Genomic DNA, 21956 nt, shown 5'->3' with positions numbered 1-21956 from the left:
CTTCTCTTTCATCTCTCTCACTCTAACATTTTCTCCTTTATCCCTACTTAGTCTCAACTGAAAAAAATCAGAAACACTTGCGGTTAAATAATTTGTTTTTGTAAAAAGTTAAGTCATTGACATATTTGCCTTCAGGCAAATGTTCATTTAAGATCTCTTCAATTTCATCATCTTCACTAACCTCTCTAATTTCATCATCTGTAGATGTTGAATCATCATTTCTAAAAAAATTCCCTTCAAGCCAATTACCAATTCCTTCGGATGTCATTATGCTTGTAAAAATTAGATAAAATTAGATAAGACAAAAATTATAAAATGAAAACTCATTATAAAATCATTTTTTTGGTAAGAAATTGTTTAACCGCGAGTGTTTCTGGGCCAATTAACAATTTCTTCGGATGTCATTATGCTTGTGAAAATTAGATAAGAAAAAATTATAAAATGAAAACTTATTATAAAATCATTTTTTGTAAGGAATTGTTTAAAATGTACCAATTGAAAACCCGGTACACATTGTTAAAATGTACCAATTGAAAAAAGTTTAACAAACTTCACGCCACACGTGTGTGTATATATATATATATATATATATATACACATATATTTTATATTTCAAAAGAAAATTATATATTTATATACAAATTTTGTGACGTCCAAAATATTTGTTAAATATCCGCCATGATGTTTTTTTTAAATGTAATTTAGTTATAAAAAAGTAAAAGTCAACCTATTCACAACTGTTGTGGTGAGTTAGATTAGGCTAATCTTATAATCCTCTAAATTGAGTAAGAAAAAAATAATTATTTGGATAGGAATAAATATGACACCTAAAGAGTTTACTCATTTTATCCTAAAATTGGTTACATGATTTTGAAGAATTGGATAAATATTTTAACTTGTTATTACAAATTTTTACTAACTGTAAGTGTGATGGAAAAAGACTTAAGTCTTATATTTTTGTTTAAAAAATTTATTTTATGATTATTTAAAAGGTTGAAATTATTAAAAAAATATAGTTTATTTTGTTAAATTTTAGAATTTGGGGGATGGATTCCTAACCAGTCATACACACCTAAAGACCATCTTTTCTAACATTTTCAAATATTGAAGCATACTAAACAATTTCAACAGATTTTGTTGACACTACAGGGGCAAAGCTAGGATTTCAAAACTCATGGAGGTGCATGGAGAAATTTTGAGAGGTGCAAAATGTAAAAGCCTCCCAACAAGTTCAGCCACCCAACCCCCAAAAAACCCAAAGGGTAAGGAAATGTGTAAAAACCGTGTCCTACCCTCCAAAAAACCGCAACGCAAAATTCGCCGGCGAAATTTATTACCGGCGGGAAACCTGGTCGCCGGAATTGGCACGCTTCATCGGAGCCTATGAAACCAAATCCGTTCATATTCACGAAACCTTATTCAATTCCATCGATATTTTCACGATATTTTCCCTTCTCCACTCACAATCGCCATTCCTTCGACGACTCCGTTGCAGGATGCAGCGCCGTTTATCGTCACGCGCTCCAATTCCAGCGCCCCGCCACTATTCGGTGGAGCCCGCGCCTGGAGAACACCGCCAGCTTCATCGGCTCTGTCACGCGCGAGCCGGCGCGTGTTAACTCAAAAACCGGTAACTTCGGAATTCACACTGTGCTCAAGGTTCGAATATCCAACCAAGCAAATAGCTCCTTTATAAGGTGCGTTCTATTTTTCTGAAATTAAAATGATTACAATTCAATGAAATTTGCAGTGTTTATTGCTTTGGTCGGAAGATTGTGACAGAAACTACATTGTGCTGTGCCTTTTGTTTACCAGGGTGCTTCTGATGATGTGGAACAGTGTGGCAGAACTTGCTTTGGAACACTTAAAACCAGATGATTTTATTTATGCTTCAGGTTCTTTGGGGTCTTACACTAAACCTGATGCTGGTGGAATCCCTCGGTTGAAGTATAAGGTTATTTATACAATTATTCATTCACAGATGTCTGATAACTTAGGGATACTTACTTTAGATGTTAGAGCAAACTAAATTGATACCCGATTTGATGTTGTCGTTTAACGTTTATAGTAATCAATGTATTTCTTGGATGATCAGTGAAGTCTATTTCAATCAAATAGAGGGGTTAGTGTAGGAATACAAGCAGGAGGTGTATAGGAGGCAATTTGATGAAATTTCAGGGTGTTGATGTAATTTCCTTTAAAAGTTGTATCTAGGAATAATTTTAATTTGATGGATAGAGTAAAAATCTTTGCGAAATACTATAGGAAAACAATGCACTGGAGTGATGATTAAAATTTTGAAATGTTGTTACTTGGTCATTTTCTGTTTGTTGGAACCAATAGTAGTCCATCGTGCAAGTTTATCCCTGGATTTTCTGTTTGAGGGACTATTTCATCATAACTTCACTCATTTTACATATTCGCATGAATCTGGTTTGAACTTTATGGTACGAAGTTTTCTTTGCGTGCCTGTGTGAAACCAGATGATGAGTATTGCTTTATTTGGATTGTACTCACAGTTTAGCTGCTATGATCATTTAGTAAGTCTCTGCGATAAATATCTCATTTAGTGTGCGGGTGGATTAGTTTATTTTGTGTTAGGAATAGGCTGTACTTAATGTCTTTTGAAGAGACATTTTGAAAGTGAAAAAAACGAAAAAAGAAAGCAATCTTCTCTTGTAATTTAAGCAAACCTTAAGATGCTATTAGGTGGCTAATACCCTTTCACTCAATAGATTTTCTATCCCCTGTCAATATCGGTTATATGGATATTACGTGCAAAGAACTCCTCCTTTTCCTATTACTTCAACGTCTTGAGAATTGCTCTTAAGATTTAATGTTCATGTTTCTAAATTCCTATCCTTGAAAATGTATTAGTGGTGTTCGTATGCTCAAATTGCTCACTTATCATTACACTTTTTTTTTTCTTAACTTGCATAACATAATTTGATATGTTTCCCTCTTATGTGTGTAAATTTTGCATTTAATTCTACAGCTATATGTGAAGGAGTTCAAGTTTGTTACTCAAAGGTCTGGTTATCAAGGCCACGAGAAGTTGGAATCAGGTAAAGGTATGTTTTGTTGATTGCTTAAGTTCATACAAATGCCAAAAACTGTTGTTTTTCTTTGATTTTTTCATCTTGTTTGGAAGTATCAAAACATATTTCCCAACTAGGTCAGTAATTGATATCAAAGAATCAAGACAAATTCTTATTTACAAATAAAGTTTCTAGCATTGGCAATATTTATTTTCTATTGATAGAACAATTTTTACTTTAGCCAAAAAAACGCAGATTTGGATGCTGGTATTAATTTTGTTAATCTAGTGAGTACAGAGGAAAAGGAATCTGTGGGAAATCTTATGCATTTTTATGCATATTAAGTAATCACTTTTTTTCTGGGAAGTATTATTACTAGACAGGCGTTGTTGTGCACTTCAAGACAGAGAAATCTGGTGGGCTATATTTTGGGATAAACTAATATTCTGTTATCGTTTTTACACCCCTTTTTAAATTTTTGCTTGAACAGGCTTCTCGGTGGTTCTTGATTGAGTTGGTTGTACAATTTTTGTGGTTGCTTCATTGGTCTTAAACTGATTTATTTTTAATTTTTAATGCATTTTCCTGGTCTTATTCTTCTTATCATAAACAAAAATATAGCAAACGTTGGCATGCAAAATAATCAAAATCGGCTTCACCTCTGGCAAGTGTTTTTTTCCAATCCAAATGAGTGGTGGGATCAAAGAAAGCGCAAGTTAAATTCAAAACAGCCTGATTTTAAGCACAAGGATACTGGTGAAGTTCTGTGGTTAAGTCCATATGATCCTCCATGGGTTAGAAGACAACTCCAATTGCTAGACTCAGAAATGGCAGGAGGTCGTCATCATTCTCGTGTCTCAAACTGGGTTTACGATGATTAGTCTATATGGCTAAAAGACGATGTGTGTCGGTAATGGAAATTATACACTATAGCTTTGTACATACTCTTAGCATATGGAACGAAATGTACAGCAAAGTGATAGTGGCACCATTTATTAAGAGAATGGAAATCACTATGATAATGTTAGTGACCATATTCTACGGGCAAACCATCTCAGCTGTGAGAAAGCTTGGCCCTGTTGATAATTACTCAGAAGCCTGAAAGAATGAAAGAGGTAAAGTTAATGACTCGAATTCGTGGTCTAACCTGAAAAGGTTGTGGTTTGACCAATTTGGTGAAGAAATATTTTAAAATATTTCTTTAGTATTTGGTTTTAGTTGAGTTATCGGGCCCGAGACAAGAGCCCACTACTGATCCTGGTCGGGCGTGCGAGGCTCGATCCCTATGATTTGGACCTTTATGTTTTGGGTTAGGATTTTATAAACACTAATATAATACTGCTATAACAATTTTTGTTTTTTCATCTCTCTGTGAATTATTTCTTGTTAAATTTTTGTTCATTCTTTCTTTTACCTGTTCCACATTATTTCTATAAAAAATAAATCATGATAATTTATTATTAGATATGATTAGGTAAACCCGTAGTATACCACATTTGTGTGTACACATGCATCAATGATAAGGTTACGAGGTTTGAAATCTTCGGAACTCCTTGTTAAATAGGTTGAGAACTTAAGATGATGTTTGTCAATTCTCAGATGGTGGAAGCTTCACGTACTGTTGAACTCCTCTAAATTTAAGACTTCAAGTTTCATAAGAAAAATTTATATAAGCATGTTGATATGATACAAAGAGGTCTTAAACATTTAAGAACTAGATTATTTATAAATTTTTAAACTCTTGACTTGAGTGTTAAGAATAAAAAGAACAATTTTTTTAATATATATCATTATGCTAAATTTTAGAGGGAATTGAATTGCAAATAAAATATAAGTGTAAGCTGTTGATTAAAATTTGTGAGAATTGTTTTAAAGTGACACAAAATGGATGAATCCGTTTAAAGTAGAATAAAACTTCATCAGAGTTTTTATATAAATTAGAGATTTATTTATCCTGAAATCCTATTATTAGGTTCCTTTGCGATTGCTTTGCACTGGGAAGTAATTGCAACCGTTCTTTATATTCACTTTATTTTTCTTTGCTTTCTGAATTGAAGACTTTAGAGGTGAAAGTGTGTCTTGGTGGGTGGTCATCAGTTGGTCACATATAGTTAGCATATTTGTCTTTTTGGTGGTTGTTCTACTTCTGTCTTAATTGCTTGTTATGGAAATTTTGAAAAGCTTCATTAAGGCGATTCCATAACAGGGTGTGAAAACTGAAAAGTGTTTTTCTTTACAAGTTTTCTGAATGTTGAGTGCAATTGTAACCTTTAAGTTTTAACATTATGAACTTTTGGACGTGGTCATGTTCAATCCTTAATTGACTTTAGTATTGTACTGGATGATGTTGCTTCAATTGGGAACCAAATGCAAACCTACCTCCCCCAAGACAAAGTCGTTATATACCACTTTTTCTCATGTATTATGTTCTATGCACGACCCAAGTTTATACACCTAAGGGTCTTTCAAGGGCATGTTTAATGCAATCACGACTTGCCCCATGGGAAAATTTGACAAGTTAATGCTGCTTTGGGGTAGTGGAAAACATAACATGGCGTTTACTTTTCTGATGTTGATTACTTGAAATACTACTATGGAAATCCAAATGGGTGTCATGAAATGAATGCATTTTGGTTCAAAGTTCGGATTTTTATTTGAAATATCCTAATTTCAATGTGATGTTGAGCCAACTATATCGATCAATGTTAGGGGGATTTCCACTTTCATATGTGGCACTCAAAAAAATGCTGCAACTTAGTTTTGACAGCTACATAACCTAAGGAAGAAAGTCATGTTTTGGATATAATTGTGGAATAAGTAAAATAGAACATGATGAGGTAAATTAACATTCTCAACCTGCTATTTAGGTATGTTATGATGAAATGGAATTGTTACTAAAATATAAAATGAAATTAAAAAAAAAGGTTCCACTCCGATCACCTATGTTAGGTATGTTATGATGAAGTGGAATTGTTACTAAAATATAAAATGAAATTAAAAAAAAAAAAAGCTCCACTCCGATCACCTATGTTAGGGCAGAAAATTTGCTTTACTACTTTATTAAAATAAAAATAAAAATTACGTCATAAATACATGTTTTTAATTTGTGTAAGTACACCTTAATTATGTTAGCATTAGGTTTATCTTTCATAATTTTGAAAGGAAACATCTTAATAAAATATATGACTGTTAAGCATTAATTTATCTTATAAAAACATGTTAGAAGTTTTACGTTTACTGAAAATAAGTTCATTTTACGATCTAGAAATGGCTTTAAACTTGATCTTCCAATAAAACTAAAGACAATAAGGGCTTGAAGAAAAGTTAAAAGTAAACAAAAGTATAAATAAAAGTTTTTAAACCCAGTAGTGTTTGGATTAGAAAATGGATATGAGAAAGAATGAATAGATAGATTTGAGGAGATGGAGAACGTGGTGTAGTATGAATTAAGGGGTTTGAAAGGATAGATGAAGAAATTAAAAAAAAAAAAAGTTTTTAAATGATGTGATGAGTGTGGTAGATGAAAAAATATATTTTAATTGATAAAAATAAATAATTATCAATTTGTCTCTATGTAAAAATTTGATATAAATTAAATTTAAATACTAAAAATTATAATAAAATAAAATTGAAATTGTTAATGATAAAAAGAATTACAAAAATAAAAAGAAAATTTATAAAAGAAACTTGTAAGAAAAAATTATAATATATTTTCTTAAATAATTATTTGTATATTATTATTTAAATAATTTTTAACCAAAAATATGTTAAATTTAACATAATAAATAAAAATTATTCATATTTATAATAAATTGAAATAAGTTTTGATTAGTTGCAATTGTCAAATATTTGCCACACATTATTTTATATGTTCCCTTTATCCGAATAAATTATATAATTTCTAATTAATTACTTGATGCGAGTTACATTCTATGCTGTAATATTTATATTTAGATTAGCTTAACCCGAGAGATATAATTTAGTACACTCGTCAAAGTGCTAATAAACAAAAAACACTTCACACGGTCCTAATTAAAGATACCAATTTGATTCAGTAGCGAATTAAATAATCTATATCTAATAAAGTACACATCATATCAAATAAATAAAGAAATAATATAAGAAATATCCCACTAGAAATAAAGAAACTCATAAAACCAATTATTAATGACCATTAAAGACTAAGCTTTGATGTATTTTTTTTGTCTCCATTAAAAAATAAATTTTGTTTATATTTATTTTTTTACAAAACTAAATTAAATATTAAATATGTATTTGGTGTGCATAAAAAGAGAGGTGCACCAAGGAAACACAAATAAAACTCTCATCTTGCAGTTAGGTATGTGATAATTGGACATATAAATTCCATGGACCTATAAAGTAAAAGACAAATATAGAATATAGAAAATATCAACACAAAGATTTAGGTCTGCCATTGGAATTTTATCTTTAAGAAATCATGGAAACACTAATAATAGGTTAAAAGTTTATCATGGAATTTAGTGTTTAGGCATTTTCCATGATTTAGGGTTGGTGAAGGGCATATTGGTCATTGCAGTAGTCAACTCGTCTTTTATATATTTATGACTTGTCCTCCAACAATTATGTCTTCCAATAGTTAGTGATCATCTTTTCATTTTACATTTTCTATCTAATTTTTAGTATACACTCATTTTTGCACTATCAAGAAATTTATTTTTGCACTCTCACTTGTCACAATCATGCTCGTTTCAATTCAACTCAATGTTTATGTGGTTGTTATGCAAAAATATAAATAGAATGAGATGAGTCATTCATAATATTTTTTTCTACTAAAAGTTTATTTTTTCGACAGATATTTTTTAAATAAACATAACATTTAATTAGGTTAAGAAATAAACTTTAAACTTAATTTAATTCTCATATAATTAAATTTTAAAGTCAGTATTATAAATTAACTTTACTTTTAATCGAGATTAAGGATGGCAAAAAAATCCACGCAAATAAAATCCGCGACGGATAGTCGATATCTGCGGATATCCGCAACCCGCGGGTAGCGGATATTTTAATACCCGCTTATAAACGGGTCGAGTGCGGATATTATACTATCCGTACCCGCGGATACCCGCTACCCGCAAAAATTAAAAATAAAAATTTAATTTATATTTTATTAAATTAAATTTAATTAAAATTAACATTAATTTATATTTTAGAAGATTAAATTTAATTAAAATTGAATTTATATTTATATTTAATTTAATTTATATTATATTTTATATATTTTTTGTAATTCTATTTAAATTTTATTTTAATAATTTATTAAAATATATTTTTTTAAAATATTTGCGGGTATTCGCGGGTTTTAAAATACCTGCGGATATTTTTTAAGCGGGTAGCGGGTCGGGTAGCGGGTGAATTTTTTTTTGTCGGGTCGGGTTGCGGGTAGCACTGTCCGTGCCCAACCCGACCCGTTACTATCCCTAATCGAGATATATGTTTTTATTTTTTAATTTTTAATAAAAATTAAAATTAGTATATTTTTAAAATTTTGATTGAATTTAATATTTTAATTTTAAAAATATGTGAATTTAATTTTTTTAACCAAATTTTCTGTTAAGTTTATTAATTTAACTAATTTTTTAAAGTTTATTTGATGTTTTTAATTAGATAAACATAATATTTAATTAAATCTATTTCGGCTTTTTTTTTCTTTATTAAAAAATTATCCTTTGTTTCTTCTATTGAACCAATATTTTTTAAGATTAAAGTGGGTATTTATTTATTCTCTTTGGGAAAAAGTTAAGCCATCTTCTAGAATGATGCATTGCGTCCACTCTTCATCCAAAAGTACTTATATAAAAAAAGCTCCTTTTCTGCTCAGAAAAATGAAAATCAAAATAATCAAAAGAAAGAAAAAGTAAAGTTATTTAAGCTGCTTTTATTTTCTTAAAGTGAGTCAGTCATCTCCATTGAAAACTGAAGCAGTGAAGTTAGAAAAAATATTGAAAAGTGCATCATCACTGAATTTTCAAATCCCTGATCCCTCCCTTTCCCATTTCATAAAAAAAAGGTAAATTTGATGTAATATAGATTAAATAAGTATACTAATTTAAAAAAAGAAAGATTTAATACCTATTTTGGTTCCTCGTGAGGTTTGTTCAAAGTTGGTCCTAACTTTTTTTAGACGTTCACAATTATCTCATATTTTGTAAAAAACGGTTCGAGTTGATCCTTTTTGCTTACGGCCTTAAAAAACTAACGTAACTTAGCCAGACTGTTCAATTTTTCATTACGTGGCAACTGTGTGGCTTGATTGACGTGGCAACGTTACAAGATTACCCAACCCAATATCGGAGTTTGGCACACCGGAAGCTCTGCTCTATGCTCTCAACTTATGGAACTGACGAGCAAAGCATGTGGATGCCTCCTCGTGATCGATGACCGGTATCGTTTGATCGGAACTTTCATCGATGGTGATCTTTGTCGCACTCTCCGAGCCAGCGGGGAAGCCATTTTCAAACTCACTTGACAACATAATTGATGTTTACACATTTTTCCCCTATTTTGGGCTTTTAATCTGAGAAGAAATAAATTAAGTGGAAGTTGTAAATTGTTGATTCGCTTCTGTCCGAGGGTCTTTGCCATGAGTAAGGGCTTTCTCATATCTTTGCCACAACCACCAATGCTTCACTAAGGGTTTTGAGATATGTTCTTGATAGTTATCAATAATCAAACCCTAATAGATTTTATAGTAATTGAATTGTGGATGAATAAGATGGTGTGGATCGTATATAATAGTCCTTCGTTTTTCCTTTAATGGGTATCTCTCTATTCCTCCATATCTGAATCAATTCATATTTTTTTCCCCTTTTGATTGTTCAAATCCACTTTTCCTTTTCGTAAAGCTTTCCAAATGTGGGCAGTAATTTGCTTTTTCCAGTTTGTTTTTCTTTCTTGGAACATAGAAATTGACATAAGAGAGTGAGCACACAGAGTAGGAAGAATGAGAGTGTCACCGACGGCAACGCCAAACACAGTATCGATGACGTCTTCGGTTGCACCGCAACGGTACGGGGGTGTTGGCATTGCTCCTTGGTTTTTGGGTGAAGAAGTAAACCCTAGTTATTTTGAAATACTAGGTGTCACATCAATTAGGCACACAGTTGCCACGTAATGAAAGATTGTACAGGCTAGCTAAGTTTCGTTAGTTTTTTAACGCCGTAAACAAAAAGATCAACTCGAACCATTTTTTACAAAATATGGGATAATTGTGAACCTCTAAAAAAAGGTAGGACAACTTTGAACAAACCTGACAAACTGAGAGACCAAAATAGGTATTAAACCAAAAAGAAATTAGGCTGGGTTACCATTTTTTCTGTTTTTACTTGATTTCTTATTTATATACTTTTTATTAATTTACCAAAAATTACTTTTGGGTAAATATTTGTGCTTTTAATAAAAAAAAGTTCATGTTTTTAAACCAAATTTGTTCATGGTTAGATTAGGGTAGATTAGATTCGTTATCTAGTTAATATATTTTTTTTTGTTACCTTTTTTGTAGCCTCTGTTGATTTTGCATTTATGTTATTTAAGATTTCTTTTATTATGAATATTTCAGATTAAAGTATTATATTATAAAAATAACTTTAAATGTATAAGAAATGTTTTGCAGTTTACCAAATTGGAGTTAGATGTTATATTTACTTTAATTTATTATTTTTTTAATGTCCATTTTTTGAGCTATTGAGGATTTGATCAAAATAGTGAAAGTAGTCTAACTCACAGTAACACTTTTTGTGGAAAAATATAGTTTAGATGAGTCTGTCTAGTCATTTATTAGGTCGGGACGCAAATTTGCAAGTTTAGTGGAAATATCTAATTGTTTTATTGATCATATACTAGTTTGGATAAATGTCTCACAATTTCAAGTATAAGTCATTGAGATAGATCGATCATGGCTAGTCATGTATAAGTCCAGCTGGCTACCAATTAAATAGATCAACTATAAAATTGGATTGAGTTTTAAAACTTATTAACTCAAGAGTAAAATATAATTATTCATTTTTTACCATAATTAGAACAGAAATTGATCTTTTTGTAAATATTTTTTAATGTTGAGTTAACTTTAATATCATAATGTTTTTGTAAATATTTTTTAAACGGTTTGAAAAAAAAATTCACTTATCTAAATAGTATTTGGATTTAGACGACACCAAATTTTTCTTAATTTTTTTTATAACTAAGGTTGGATATAAAGTGTTTAATGTATTAAACCTAACTTGAAGAGCGTCCGAGTCTAACCATGGACAGAATAACTGTTTATTGTAGTTTACTTATCTTAGTAAACGAGCTTAAAAAAACAAGTGTTGGACAGCGACTTAATAGAAAGAAGTTAGTTTACGAAAGAAGAGCGAAATAACGGAAAAGAAGAGAAAGAGTAACGAATGTTTCAGGAAACAGAGGAAAACAGAGCATAAGAGTGTGACACTCAGAGTGCGGGGGCTCATACCATACCATGGCCCTCAACGACTTCTTCGCCGGCGAGATCGCAACGGAGCTTCTCAAAATGCTCATCAGCATCTCCCGGAAGTCGCTCCTCTGTCGCGCCAGCGCCGACCAACTCATCACCTACATCCACGAGCTCCTCCCCACCATCGAGGAGATAAAGTACTCCGGCGTCGAGCTCCCCGCCCTGCGCCAGTCCCAGCTCCACCGTCTCTCGGAGATTCTCCGGTCCGGCGTGGAGCTCTCCCACAAGGTCCTGGCCTCCAGCCGTTGGAACGTTTACCGCAACCTCCACCTCGCCAAGAAGATGGACAAGCTCGAGAAGACCGTTTCGAAGTTCCTCCTCGGCCCCATGCAGGCCCACATCATGGCCGACGTCCACCACACGCGCTTCGAGATGGCGGAGCGCTTCGACCGCGTTGACAACTCCGTCCGCCGCCTCGAGCAGTACTTCGGGAACATTAAGATTGGTGTCGGCGGCGGCGGCTGGGTTGAGGAGGCTGTCAGGAGCGTGGATGAGAATGTTGTTGAAGGAAGCTCCGCCGTGGGGTTGGAATTCGGGAAGATTAAGGTAAGGGAGATGATTATCGGGAGGGAGGATCTCTGGGTTGTCGGGATTTCTGGGATTGGCGGCTCCGGGAAGACCACTCTCGCTAGAGAGGTCTGCAAAGATGACCAAGTTAGACGTGAGTTCCTCTCGTGAAGTAAAGTTCCTTAATTTAAACTCGTCAAAGTTATTTATGATCAAAATCAAACTTTTTCCTTCGCAATTCGTGCAATAAAAAAGATAACATATATGACCAGGAAACTGTTTATCGCGGTTCAACTTGTACGATACTGTTCCATGCATAGGTTAGTCGGTGTGGAGTTTTTCTTCGCATGAATCAAATGTTGCATATTGTTTAGGCTTTAACCAGTTATTTCAAGTTTGAGTCATGTATTTATATCTGTTGCTTACTGTGATTCTATGTTGCGTTAAGTGGGATTGTTTTCTTTAATCGATAGCTTTGGTCTCTGGAAATAGTGTTAAGAAGATGAAATTTTAGTTCTGATGAAAAGTTAATGAAAAAGAAAACTTGCATACAAGTTCCGTGTATATGATTGGTTTGAGAATCGAAATGGGAGTTAGTGCGAGGAAATTGAGTTTGTGAAGTGATGGGTTTTTGCTTACTAATTTTGGTTATTCAGGAAAGCGTTTGACAATTTTTTTGCAGGTTATTTCAGGGAGAGGATTTTGTTCCTGACTGTGTCGCAGTCTCCAAACGTGGAGCAACTAAGAACGAAGATTTGGGGGTACATTATGGGAAATGAGAGATTGGATTCGAACTATGTGGTTCCACAGTGGGTGCCACAGTTTGAGTGCAAAAGTGAAGCAGCTCGAACTCTGATTGTTTTGGATGATTTGTGGACATTCTCTGTGATGGAGCAGCTTGTGTGCAGAATACCTGGTTGCAAGTATCTTGTGGTGTCCAGAACTAAATTCCAAATGGTGTTGAATTATGAAGTGGAATTGCTGAGTGAAGAAGATGCCTTGTCTTTGTTCTGTCACCATGCTTTTGGACAGAAATCAATCCCTTTAGGTGCTAATGAGAATTTGGCGAAGCAGGTAATGTGTGGTTTGTAACTGTAAACTCTGCCACTGCATGGCATGTTTGGAATCCCATTAGATACATAATCATGTTAAATACCATCTAAAAGATCTTAGGAGAATGTACACATGTTTATTTCTATGTTCAGAAATTATTTGAGTTCCAAAACTGGTTCTAACATGAAGCACTGAACAAGTAGAATGCTATGCATGGACTTTACTCATTTTTTTTATTCTTGTGTCTAATGGCAAATAGGTTGTCACTGAGTGTGGAAGGCTTCCTTTGGCTCTTAAGGTGATTGGAGCTTCTTTGCGAGATCAACCTGAGATGTTTTGGTTAAGTGTTAAAAACAGGTTATCTCAAGGTCAAAGCATTGGAGAATCCCACGAAATCAATCTGATTGAAAGAATGGAAATCAGTATCAATTACCTTCCAGAAAAAGTCAAGGAATGCTTTTTGGACCTATGTTCATTTCCTGAGGATAAAAAGATCCCTTTGGATGTACTCATCAACATGTGGGTGGAAATCCATGATATTCCTGAAACAGAAGCTTATGCCATTGTTGTTGAACTCTCCAACAAAAATCTTCTCACCTTAATGAAAGAACCTCGGTATGCAACATCAAAAATGCTCTTAAAACTTGGTTTTCTTGTTTTACCTGTTTCACTCTAACACCCTTTTGATGTTTTAATCTACCAGTGCCGGAGGCATGTATAGCAGTTGCTTTGAGATATCAGTTACTCAACATGATATACTGAGAAACCTAGCCATTAATCTGAGCAACCGTGCTAGCATTAATGAACGCCGGCGATTAGTAATGCCAAAAAGAGAAAATGCAATTCCTAAAGAGTGGTTGAGATACAAGCACAAGCCATTTGAGGCTCAGATTGTTTCAATTCATACAGGTATATCCCAATTACCCTCTGAAAAATGGCTTTCTTATCTTCTCTTTCCTTGCTTCTGTTGTTCTTTTTTGTGATGAATTTCACATTTTTTGCAGGTGAAATGAAAGATGTGAACTGGTGTAATATGGAATTTCCAAAGACAGAAGTTTTGATCATTAATTTCACATCCACCGAGTACTTCTTACCTCTCTTCATCAACACAATGCCAAATTTGAGAGCACTGATAATAATAAACTACAGTGCAACATATGCTTGCCTTCACAACATTTCAGTTTTCAAGAACTTACCCAACTTGAGGAGCCTCTGGCTTGAAAAAGTTTCCACCCCAGAATTATCAGGCACTGTGTTGGAAAACTTGGGAAAACTATTTATTGTCCTCTGCAAGATTAACAACAGATTGGTTGAAAAAGAGGTAGATATAGCCAAAGTCTTCCCAAATCTCTTTGACCTCACTCTTGATCATTGTGATGATCTAACCCAGTTGCCCTCAAGCATCTGTGGAATGAAATCACTTCAAAACTTGAGTCTCACCAACTGCCACAATCTGACTCAATTACCTCTTGAACTGGGGAAACTAAAATCTCTAGAGATTCTTCGTTTATATGCTTGTCCTGATCTGAAAACACTGCCTAATAGCATATGTGAGATGATGAGATTGAAGTATATTGATATTTCTCAATGTGTGAACCTGACATGCTTCCCTGAAGAAATTGGTAGACTGGTGAGCTTGGAGAAGATTGACATGAGGGAATGTTCCATGATCAGAAATGTACCAAAGTCTGCATTGTCATTGCAGTCTCTGCGACTTGTAATTTGTGACGAAGAGCTATCTGGGATTTGGAAAGAGGTTGAGAAGGCCAAGCCTAATGTACACATTCAAGTATCAGAGCAGCACTTTGACTTGGACTGGCTTAAAGAATGACTCATTTCTGTGTATGTTCTTGTCATCTTTTACTTTCCAATATGGTGTGAATACTTGTATATAACTTCTATTTTAAATGGAAATTATCTTTCAATTAAAAATCTAAGTTCCATATTAAATAAAAATAAGAAAATTGAAAAAACTTATAAACATTATCTTATACCAAGAAAAGTGACTTTAGTTATTATATATAAAAATTTAAATTATATTTTTAATTTCTAAACTTGAAATAAAAAAAATTTGTTTATATTTCAAATTTTATATATTTTGATTTCTAAATTTTAAAAATAATAGATATAATTACTTTTATATAACGACATTAATTTTATTAGACATGTTAAACAACAATTGAGATCACCTTTGAGCTGTAATATTTCAAATGGTATAAATTGCTCAAAAGTATGTTTGATATATAAAAAAATTTAGGGTTAAATATGTTTTTAGTCCTTAAACTATTGGCCGTTTCTGGTTTTCGTCCCTCTTCCAAAGTAAGGTACTTTTTAGAAAAACGTTCGTTTTAGTCTTCAAAATTTTGTTTTTAGTCGTCGTTTTAGTCCTCAAAACGTTCGTTTTTTCGACTAAAACGAACGTTTTTTAAAGATTGAGGACTAAATTGTACCTTACTTTGGAAGAGGGACGAAAACCAGAAACGGTCAATAGTTTAGGGACTAAAAACATATTTAACCCAAAAATTTAATGTAATTGGACTAAAAATACTGTAAATTGATAATTTTCAATCTATCCAAATATGTTTTATTTTTATTTTTTAAATATAAAAATATCTTTTGGAAACCAAAACTAATCAAGCATAGTATTTCTTACAAATAGTTATATTTTAAATAATAAATAAAATATATTTTTAGTTTCTTTAATTTTGTATAAGTTTAGTTTTTGATATTAAACTTATTTTGAAACCGAACAATATTATTTATACTTAAATTAATAAGTGACTTTTAAATTTAATTTAATTTTATAAAATTGATTTATAATAAAATTAAGATATATTCAAATCCATTATTCTGATATCAAAATAAATTTTAAATCCAGCTCAATACCATAAAATCAATTTAGAAAATAAATTTGTAGTCATCAGTTGGTTTCCCGTACATACGTATAAAGAAACAGAAGAATTTTCTCTTGTCGAAAAAATATCTATGATGCCGGAAAAATGGTACGAATTTATATTATCATATAAAGTAATTGAAATTTATATTGATAAAAACAAAAAAGGGCATCTGAAGTGAGAACTTTCGTGGAAATGCACAAAGTGCGATTGTAATTTATCTATGTGACTTTAATCGCTCATCTTTTTCTACAGCACTTTTTTTTTTTATTTCTAAATTTAAAAACATTTGAAGTTTTAAAATTGAAGATAAAATTTTATATTATTAGAAACTAATGCATTTTATCCTAAATCTGTTTCCAGATTTGACTAAACATTTTGATACTGAAAGTCTCTATCAATGTCATTAATGATTGCTAATACCAACCAATGGGGTGCATCAAATAGGTCAAAATTACACATTTGAGTCCCAATCTCATTGTTGAAAATGAAATAAACATTATCATCTTTTGAATTTTAAGACTTACTTTAATTTAGTTTAATCAGAGCTAACATCCCTTTTCTAAAAATTTATTTCTCAAGATAAAAAAGAGACACAGATTACATAATATATCATATACTAAGGAAATCGACATCGACAAAGACTCATGAATATTCTAATGAGTAATATAGTCTGATTAAAAAGAGAGATTAAAAAAATAGAAGAAGCAAATGATATTACGTAATTACTTACATATCATTGTCTGTTATTTAAAGGCTAATGCATTTTTAAAGATTTTCTTTTACTCATTTTAATAACATTACTAAGATTCATTGACATCAATTTAGTGCTGCGGATTTTGGATGAGCAGTAACTCCTACAAATAAAATAATTGGGATGTAAAATAATATATTTAATGTAAAAATTTCAATTTTATTAGTTTTTTAAAATTTGGTAATGATTGAAGTAATTATTATCTCTGTTTACTAAAATAAAAATTAATATTTATTAATAATAATTATTTATTTAATCGACTATTTAATTTTAAAAGAATTATCACAATTTTTTAACTAATTTTGATGGTTACCAGTAAATAAATATGAAACCAAAATAAAAACATTAAAGATAGTTGAAAAAAATTATTAAACCTAAAAATACCAAGTGTTTCTAGAATACTTGAAGCTGTGAAGTATGACAAAGTACGAGAGTTAACTAACAGTTTGCGGTGTTAGTTAAACGTATGTTCCCAGATCCAACGGTTGGAAATGAATGTTGTTGCGCCATACAAAAGTTGATCACGTCACGTGTGCCCGAACGCTATTGGTGTACTGAGAATTGAGAAACGATGATTGGCAACTCAAGGACAATATCGTCATTTCGCAAGAGCCACCATTGGCTGACTCCTTTAATACCAAGGAAGAAGAAGAAGGAAGAAAAAGGAAGAGAAGAAGAGCACCACCACCACCATGGCCCTTACGGACCTATTCACCGGAGAGATAGCCTCCGATCTCTGGAAAATGCTCATCACAATTTCCCGAAAGGCCCTGCGCTGCAAGTCCAGCGCGGAGCAACTCATCACCTACGTGCGCGAGATTCTTCCCACCATCGAGGAAATCAAGTACTCCGGGGTGGAGCTTCCGGCGCCGAGGCAGTCTCAGCTGGACCGCCTGTCGGAGATTCTGCGTTCCGGCGTGGAGCTTTCGCACCAGGCGCTGTCCTCCAGCCGCTGGAACGTGTACCGGAACTTCCAGCTGGCGAAGAAGATGGAGAAGCTGGAGAAGCACGTGACGAGGTTCCTGCAGGTGCCCATGCAGGCGCACATACTGGCCGACGTGCATCACGTGCGGTTCGAGATGGCGGAGCGGTTCGACCGGGTGGAGGCGTCGAACCGGCGGATGGAGCGGTTTCTGGAGGAGATGAAGATCGGAGTGAACGGCGGTGGGTGGGTGGAGGAGGCTGTGAAGAGCATGCAGGAAGATGAGACGTGGGTGGAAGGTTGTAACGGGAATAACGGTTTCGGTGTTGGGTTGGATTTCGGGAAGAAGAAGGTTATGGAGATGGTTTTCTCTAATAACGATGCTGATTGGATTGTCGGGATTTGTGGGATTGGTGGCTCCGGGAAAACCACCCTTGCCAGAGAGCTCTGCAGAGACGACCAAGTCCGATGTAAGTCCATCATTCCACCTTCACCCATCATAAAAAAAAAGATTAATAATAATTTCTTTCCTTCTTGGTAATGTGAATGCAGCTGACGAAACACTAAATCAGTTGTTTCAGTTAAAAAGTGATTTGCTTGAATCAACTGACACAGACTTTTTTTCAGTTTAACAATCAGTTCTCGCGAATCAATTGATACAAAATTGTTTGAGTTTAATGGGTGGTCTTGAATTTAAAGTTTTCAGTATGGGGGAGCCTTTAGTCTTGTTCAAAAGAATTGGGTTGTGAACAGAACTTTTGAAAACCTCGGGGGAGATTATGTTTACTAGATAGGATGAGGGATGATGTTAGTTTCATGTTTTATGCTAACTGTGCTTGTTGCAGTTGTGGTTTTTTGACTGATGGTAATTTACAATCTTATTCTTGTACGTGTGTGCGACAAGATTGCAGTTTTATAACTTGAAATGGATGAATGCATTTGTTGTTTGTTTAAAAGTGTTTCGAGAGTGTGACAGTTGCTTTTTGCAGGTTATTTCAAGGACAGGATTTTGTTTTTGACCGTGTCACAGTCTCCGAATGTGGAGCAGCTGAGAGCGAGGATCTGGGGACACATCATGGGCAACCAAGGCTTGAATGGAAATTACGAGGTTCCGCAATGGATGCCACAGTTTGAGTGCAAAGGGGAAGCTCAAGCTCTTGTTGTTCTTGATGATGTGTGGTCTTTCTCCGTGCTGGAGCAGCTTGTGTGGAAAATCCCTGGCTGCAAATTCCTTGTGGTGTCTCGATTCAGGTTCCCAACGTTCTTTAGTGCCACTTATCACGTGGAATTGCTGGGTGAAGAGGATGCCCTCTCTTTGTTTTGCCACCATGCTTTTGGACAGAAGGCAATTCCTATGGGTGCTAATGTGAGTTTGGTGAAGCAGGTAATGATTGGAACTGAAGTTGTGTTCTTTGTCCCTGACTATTGATTAATAGCTCAAACCAAAATCCTGTGATTTATGACGTGCCTTTACCTTCTCTCTTGTTCTGTCTTTGTATCCATCCAATGGAGAACAGGTTGTGGCTGAGTGTGGAAAACTTCCACTGGCTCTGAAGGTGATTGGAGCTTCTTTGCGAGACCAGAATGAAATGTTTTGGCTGAGTGTTAAGAGTAATCTGTCTCAAGGTCACAGCATTGGTGAGTCCTATGAGATCAATCTGATTGATAGAATGGCAATTAGTACAAACTACCTGCCAGAAAAGATCAAGGAGTGCTTCTTGGACCTGTGCTCTTTCCCTGAGGATAGAAAGATCCCTCTCGAAATTCTAATCAATATGTGGGTTGAAATCCATGACATTCGTGAGGCGGAAGCATATGCCATTGCGGTTGAGCTTTCGAATAAGAACCTTCTAACCTTAGTGAAAGAAGCACGGTACGCAAATTGCAGACTTAGAAATGCATTTCAACTTGTCTAATGTGTTCATTTTTTTCATTTATCTCTTATCAGAATCATTATTCTAACACCCTTTTGATCATTTTAATCATTCAGTGCCGGGGGCATGTACAGTAGCTGCTTTGAGATTTCTGTGACTCAGCATGACACACTGAGAGACCTTGCTCTTATATTGAGCAAGCGCGGGAGCATTCATGAACACAGAAGGTTGGTCATGGCACAACGAGAAGAAAATGGACTACTCCCAAGAGAATGGTCAAGATACCAGGACCGACCCTTTGAAGCTCAGATTGTTTCAATCAACACAGGTATGTACAAATATCAATAACTCTTAATTACTATAAATTTTCTGTCTGGTTGTGTGATTTATCTGTGATGAACTTCACATTGCAGGGGAAATGACAGAAATGGATTGGTTTGAGCTGGATTTTCCCAAGGCTGAAGTGTTGATCATCAATTTCACGTCCAGTGATTACTTTTTACCTCCCTTCATCAGTAAGATGCCAAATTTGAGGGCACTGATAATAGTAAACTACAGTACCTCATATGCTCGCCTTCACAATGTTTCAGTTCTTAGGAATTTGACCAACTTGAGGAGTCTCTGGCTAGAAAAGGTTTCCACCCCTCAGTTGTCAGGCACTGTCTTGAAAAACTTGAGCAAACTATTCGTAGTCCTCTGCCAGATTAACAACAGTTTGGATGGAAAACAGTTCCCTAACCTCTCTGAGCTGACACTTGATCACTGTAATGATCTAACATACTTGCCCTCAAGCATTTGTGGAATAAAGTCACTCAGAAACATGAGCCTCACAGACTGCCACAATTTGTCTGAACTACCTGTTGAATTTGGCAATCTAAAATCTCTAGAGATCCTCCGTTTATATGCTTGTCCTGATCTAGAAACACTTCCTCCTAGCATGTGTGAAATGAAGAAATTGAAGTACATTGACATTTCTCAGTGTACTAACCTCACCTGCTTCCCTAAAGAGATTGGTAGATTAGTAAGTTTAGAGAAGATTGACATGAGGGAATGCCCCATGATTAGGTATTTACCAAAGTCTGCAGTGTCATTACACTCTCTGCAGCTTGTAATTTGTGACGAGGAGGTGTATGGTACATGGAGAAATGTTGCTGAGATGGCCAAGTCAAAGGTTCACATTCAAGTACCAGAACAACACTTTGATCTGGACTGGCTTCAAGAATGAAGCATCACTCCCCCCAATTCATTGTATATACTTGTTCATAGTAAAAGGAAATTTTCTCTTTTTCCACAAGTTATGGCATGCACAATCTTTTTACTTGTCTGAAGTACACCATAACATGATAACCACTGTTATTTCAGATTCCTTAGATTCCTGTACTTAGTTAGATAACATAACAGACAGAAAGTTTCAATTTTTAAAAGAATCTTTTCAAAAAACCACATTCCCAATGTTGATTGTTTGAGATGAGTTAAACAAGAAAACAAAAATAAAAAAATATACACACATATACTATGGGCGGCTAGAAAAAAAAGAAAATGGACAAGTTAGATTTCCAAAAGGAAGTGCTTTTCCCATATTGAAATGGAAAGTTGAACCCTAATGTTGGAATTTTGAGGCCACCATCATTGTCTGTGTACATATACATTGTACATGTGCGACCAGTTCCCATCACATGGCTCCACCCAAAGGCCATGTTCTGCATTCAGCTGAGAAAACGCGTAAAGAGAAACATAAAGACAAAAACTGAAAGCAACCTTTGGATTTTGATTCACCACACTCCCAAATTTGCTGTCATGTGTCTACCTTGAAGCTTCCTTCTTATCTTTCTTCTCTTTCACTGTTGCCGTTTTGGTCAATGTCTTTCTTTCATTATTTATCCTCACACATTGTTCAATCCGTATATAGTGCAAGTCAAGCCTCCCAAGTCAACATCATCATCATCATCATCAAAACTTATAAAATTATTTTTGGCATCACCTTTTGACTTTCAAAAATAGCCGTGTATGAGTCTCAAGCAATTTTTACCATAGAATATGAAGCATAAGAGACAATGTATAGTTAACATTTTTAGAAATAATACTCACATACATAAATTTTTTATATTTATTTTTTTATATTCATCTGATATCATCTTCTTTTACTTTTTTTTCTCTAAAAATTTATTTTTTATGATTATTTTATTTTTGTAATAAGTGTATGAATATAAATATGTCACCTTTTTTTTCTCTACCATTGTTTTTTTATATAAATTTTAATTTATTAACTTTGTCTATAGAATGATAACAATTGCTTGTACTTCAAAATAAGATAAGTTATATATATATATATATATATATATATATATATATATATATATATATATATATATATATATATATAAAATATTCGTGAAATACTTACT

The 21956-nt window shown here is 33.8% G+C and overlaps 3 protein-coding genes across 4 annotated transcripts; all 3 read left to right on the top strand.

Moving 5' to 3' along the window:
* Positions 1 to 1251: 1251 nt before the first annotated feature.
* On the top strand, positions 1252 to 4402 carry LOC124820320 (protein OSB1, mitochondrial-like). 2 transcript variants are annotated; one of them, XM_047291991.2, is made up of 4 exons: positions 1252 to 1697; positions 1816 to 1954; positions 2996 to 3065; positions 3660 to 4402. In XM_047291991.2, exons 1-4 carry the CDS (start codon positions 1384 to 1386, stop codon positions 3917 to 3919), a joined length of 783 nt encoding a protein of 260 aa, XP_047147947.2. In that variant the 5' UTR covers positions 1252 to 1383; the 3' UTR covers positions 3920 to 4402. The 2 variants fall into 2 exon arrangements, with proteins under 2 accessions (XP_047147947.2, XP_047147945.2); XM_047291989.2 differs by having other exon boundaries at positions 2996 to 3071.
* A 7006-nt stretch (positions 4403 to 11408) lies between these two features.
* On the top strand, positions 11409 to 15039 carry LOC124826096 (putative disease resistance protein At4g33300). The gene is made up of 5 exons (XM_047298853.2): positions 11409 to 12208; positions 12737 to 13128; positions 13367 to 13722; positions 13811 to 14016; positions 14112 to 15039. The coding sequence occupies exons 1-5, from the start codon at positions 11533 to 11535 to the stop codon at positions 14936 to 14938; spliced, it is 2457 nt and encodes an 818-aa protein (XP_047154809.2). The 5' UTR covers positions 11409 to 11532; the 3' UTR covers positions 14939 to 15039.
* Positions 15040 to 17403: 2364 nt separating this feature from the next.
* On the top strand, positions 17404 to 20845 carry LOC124826097 (putative disease resistance protein At4g33300). Its single transcript, XM_047298854.2, has 5 exons — positions 17404 to 18147; positions 18667 to 19061; positions 19195 to 19550; positions 19668 to 19879; positions 19965 to 20845. Exons 1-5 carry the CDS (start codon positions 17448 to 17450, stop codon positions 20774 to 20776), a joined length of 2475 nt encoding a protein of 824 aa, XP_047154810.2. The 5' UTR covers positions 17404 to 17447; the 3' UTR covers positions 20777 to 20845.
* The last annotated feature ends 1111 nt before the right edge of the window (positions 20846 to 21956 follow it).

The sequence above is a fragment of the Vigna umbellata genome, chromosome 1, assembly GCF_029865625.1.
Source record: "Vigna umbellata cultivar VRB3 chromosome 1, Vumbellata_1.0, whole genome shotgun sequence".
Lineage (NCBI taxonomy): Eukaryota > Viridiplantae > Streptophyta > Magnoliopsida > Fabales > Fabaceae > Vigna > Vigna umbellata.
Note: the sequence above shows the minus strand (reverse complement) of the source record. Positions and strands in the feature narration are given on the sequence as shown.

Coding starts and splice junctions, on each gene's coding strand:
- LOC124820320 (XM_047291989.2), top strand. CDS start 1,384: ATGAAACCAAATCCGTTCATATTCACGAAACCTTATTCAATTCCATCG. Junction 1,698..1,815: donor GCAAATAGCTCCTTTATAAG/GTGCGTTCTATT, acceptor TTTGTTTACCAG/GGTGCTTCTGATGATGTGGA. Junction 3,072..3,659: donor GAAGTTGGAATCAGGTAAAG/GTATGTTTTGTT, acceptor ACAAAAATATAG/CAAACGTTGGCATGCAAAAT.
- LOC124826096 (XM_047298853.2), top strand. CDS start 11,533: ATGGCCCTCAACGACTTCTTCGCCGGCGAGATCGCAACGGAGCTTCTC. Junction 13,723..13,810: donor ACCTTAATGAAAGAACCTCG/GTATGCAACATC, acceptor TTAATCTACCAG/TGCCGGAGGCATGTATAGCA. Junction 14,017..14,111: donor GATTGTTTCAATTCATACAG/GTATATCCCAAT, acceptor CATTTTTTGCAG/GTGAAATGAAAGATGTGAAC.
- LOC124826097 (XM_047298854.2), top strand. CDS start 17,448: ATGGCCCTTACGGACCTATTCACCGGAGAGATAGCCTCCGATCTCTGG. Junction 18,148..18,666: donor CAGAGACGACCAAGTCCGAT/GTAAGTCCATCA, acceptor TGCTTTTTGCAG/GTTATTTCAAGGACAGGATT. Junction 19,062..19,194: donor ATGTGAGTTTGGTGAAGCAG/GTAATGATTGGA, acceptor AATGGAGAACAG/GTTGTGGCTGAGTGTGGAAA.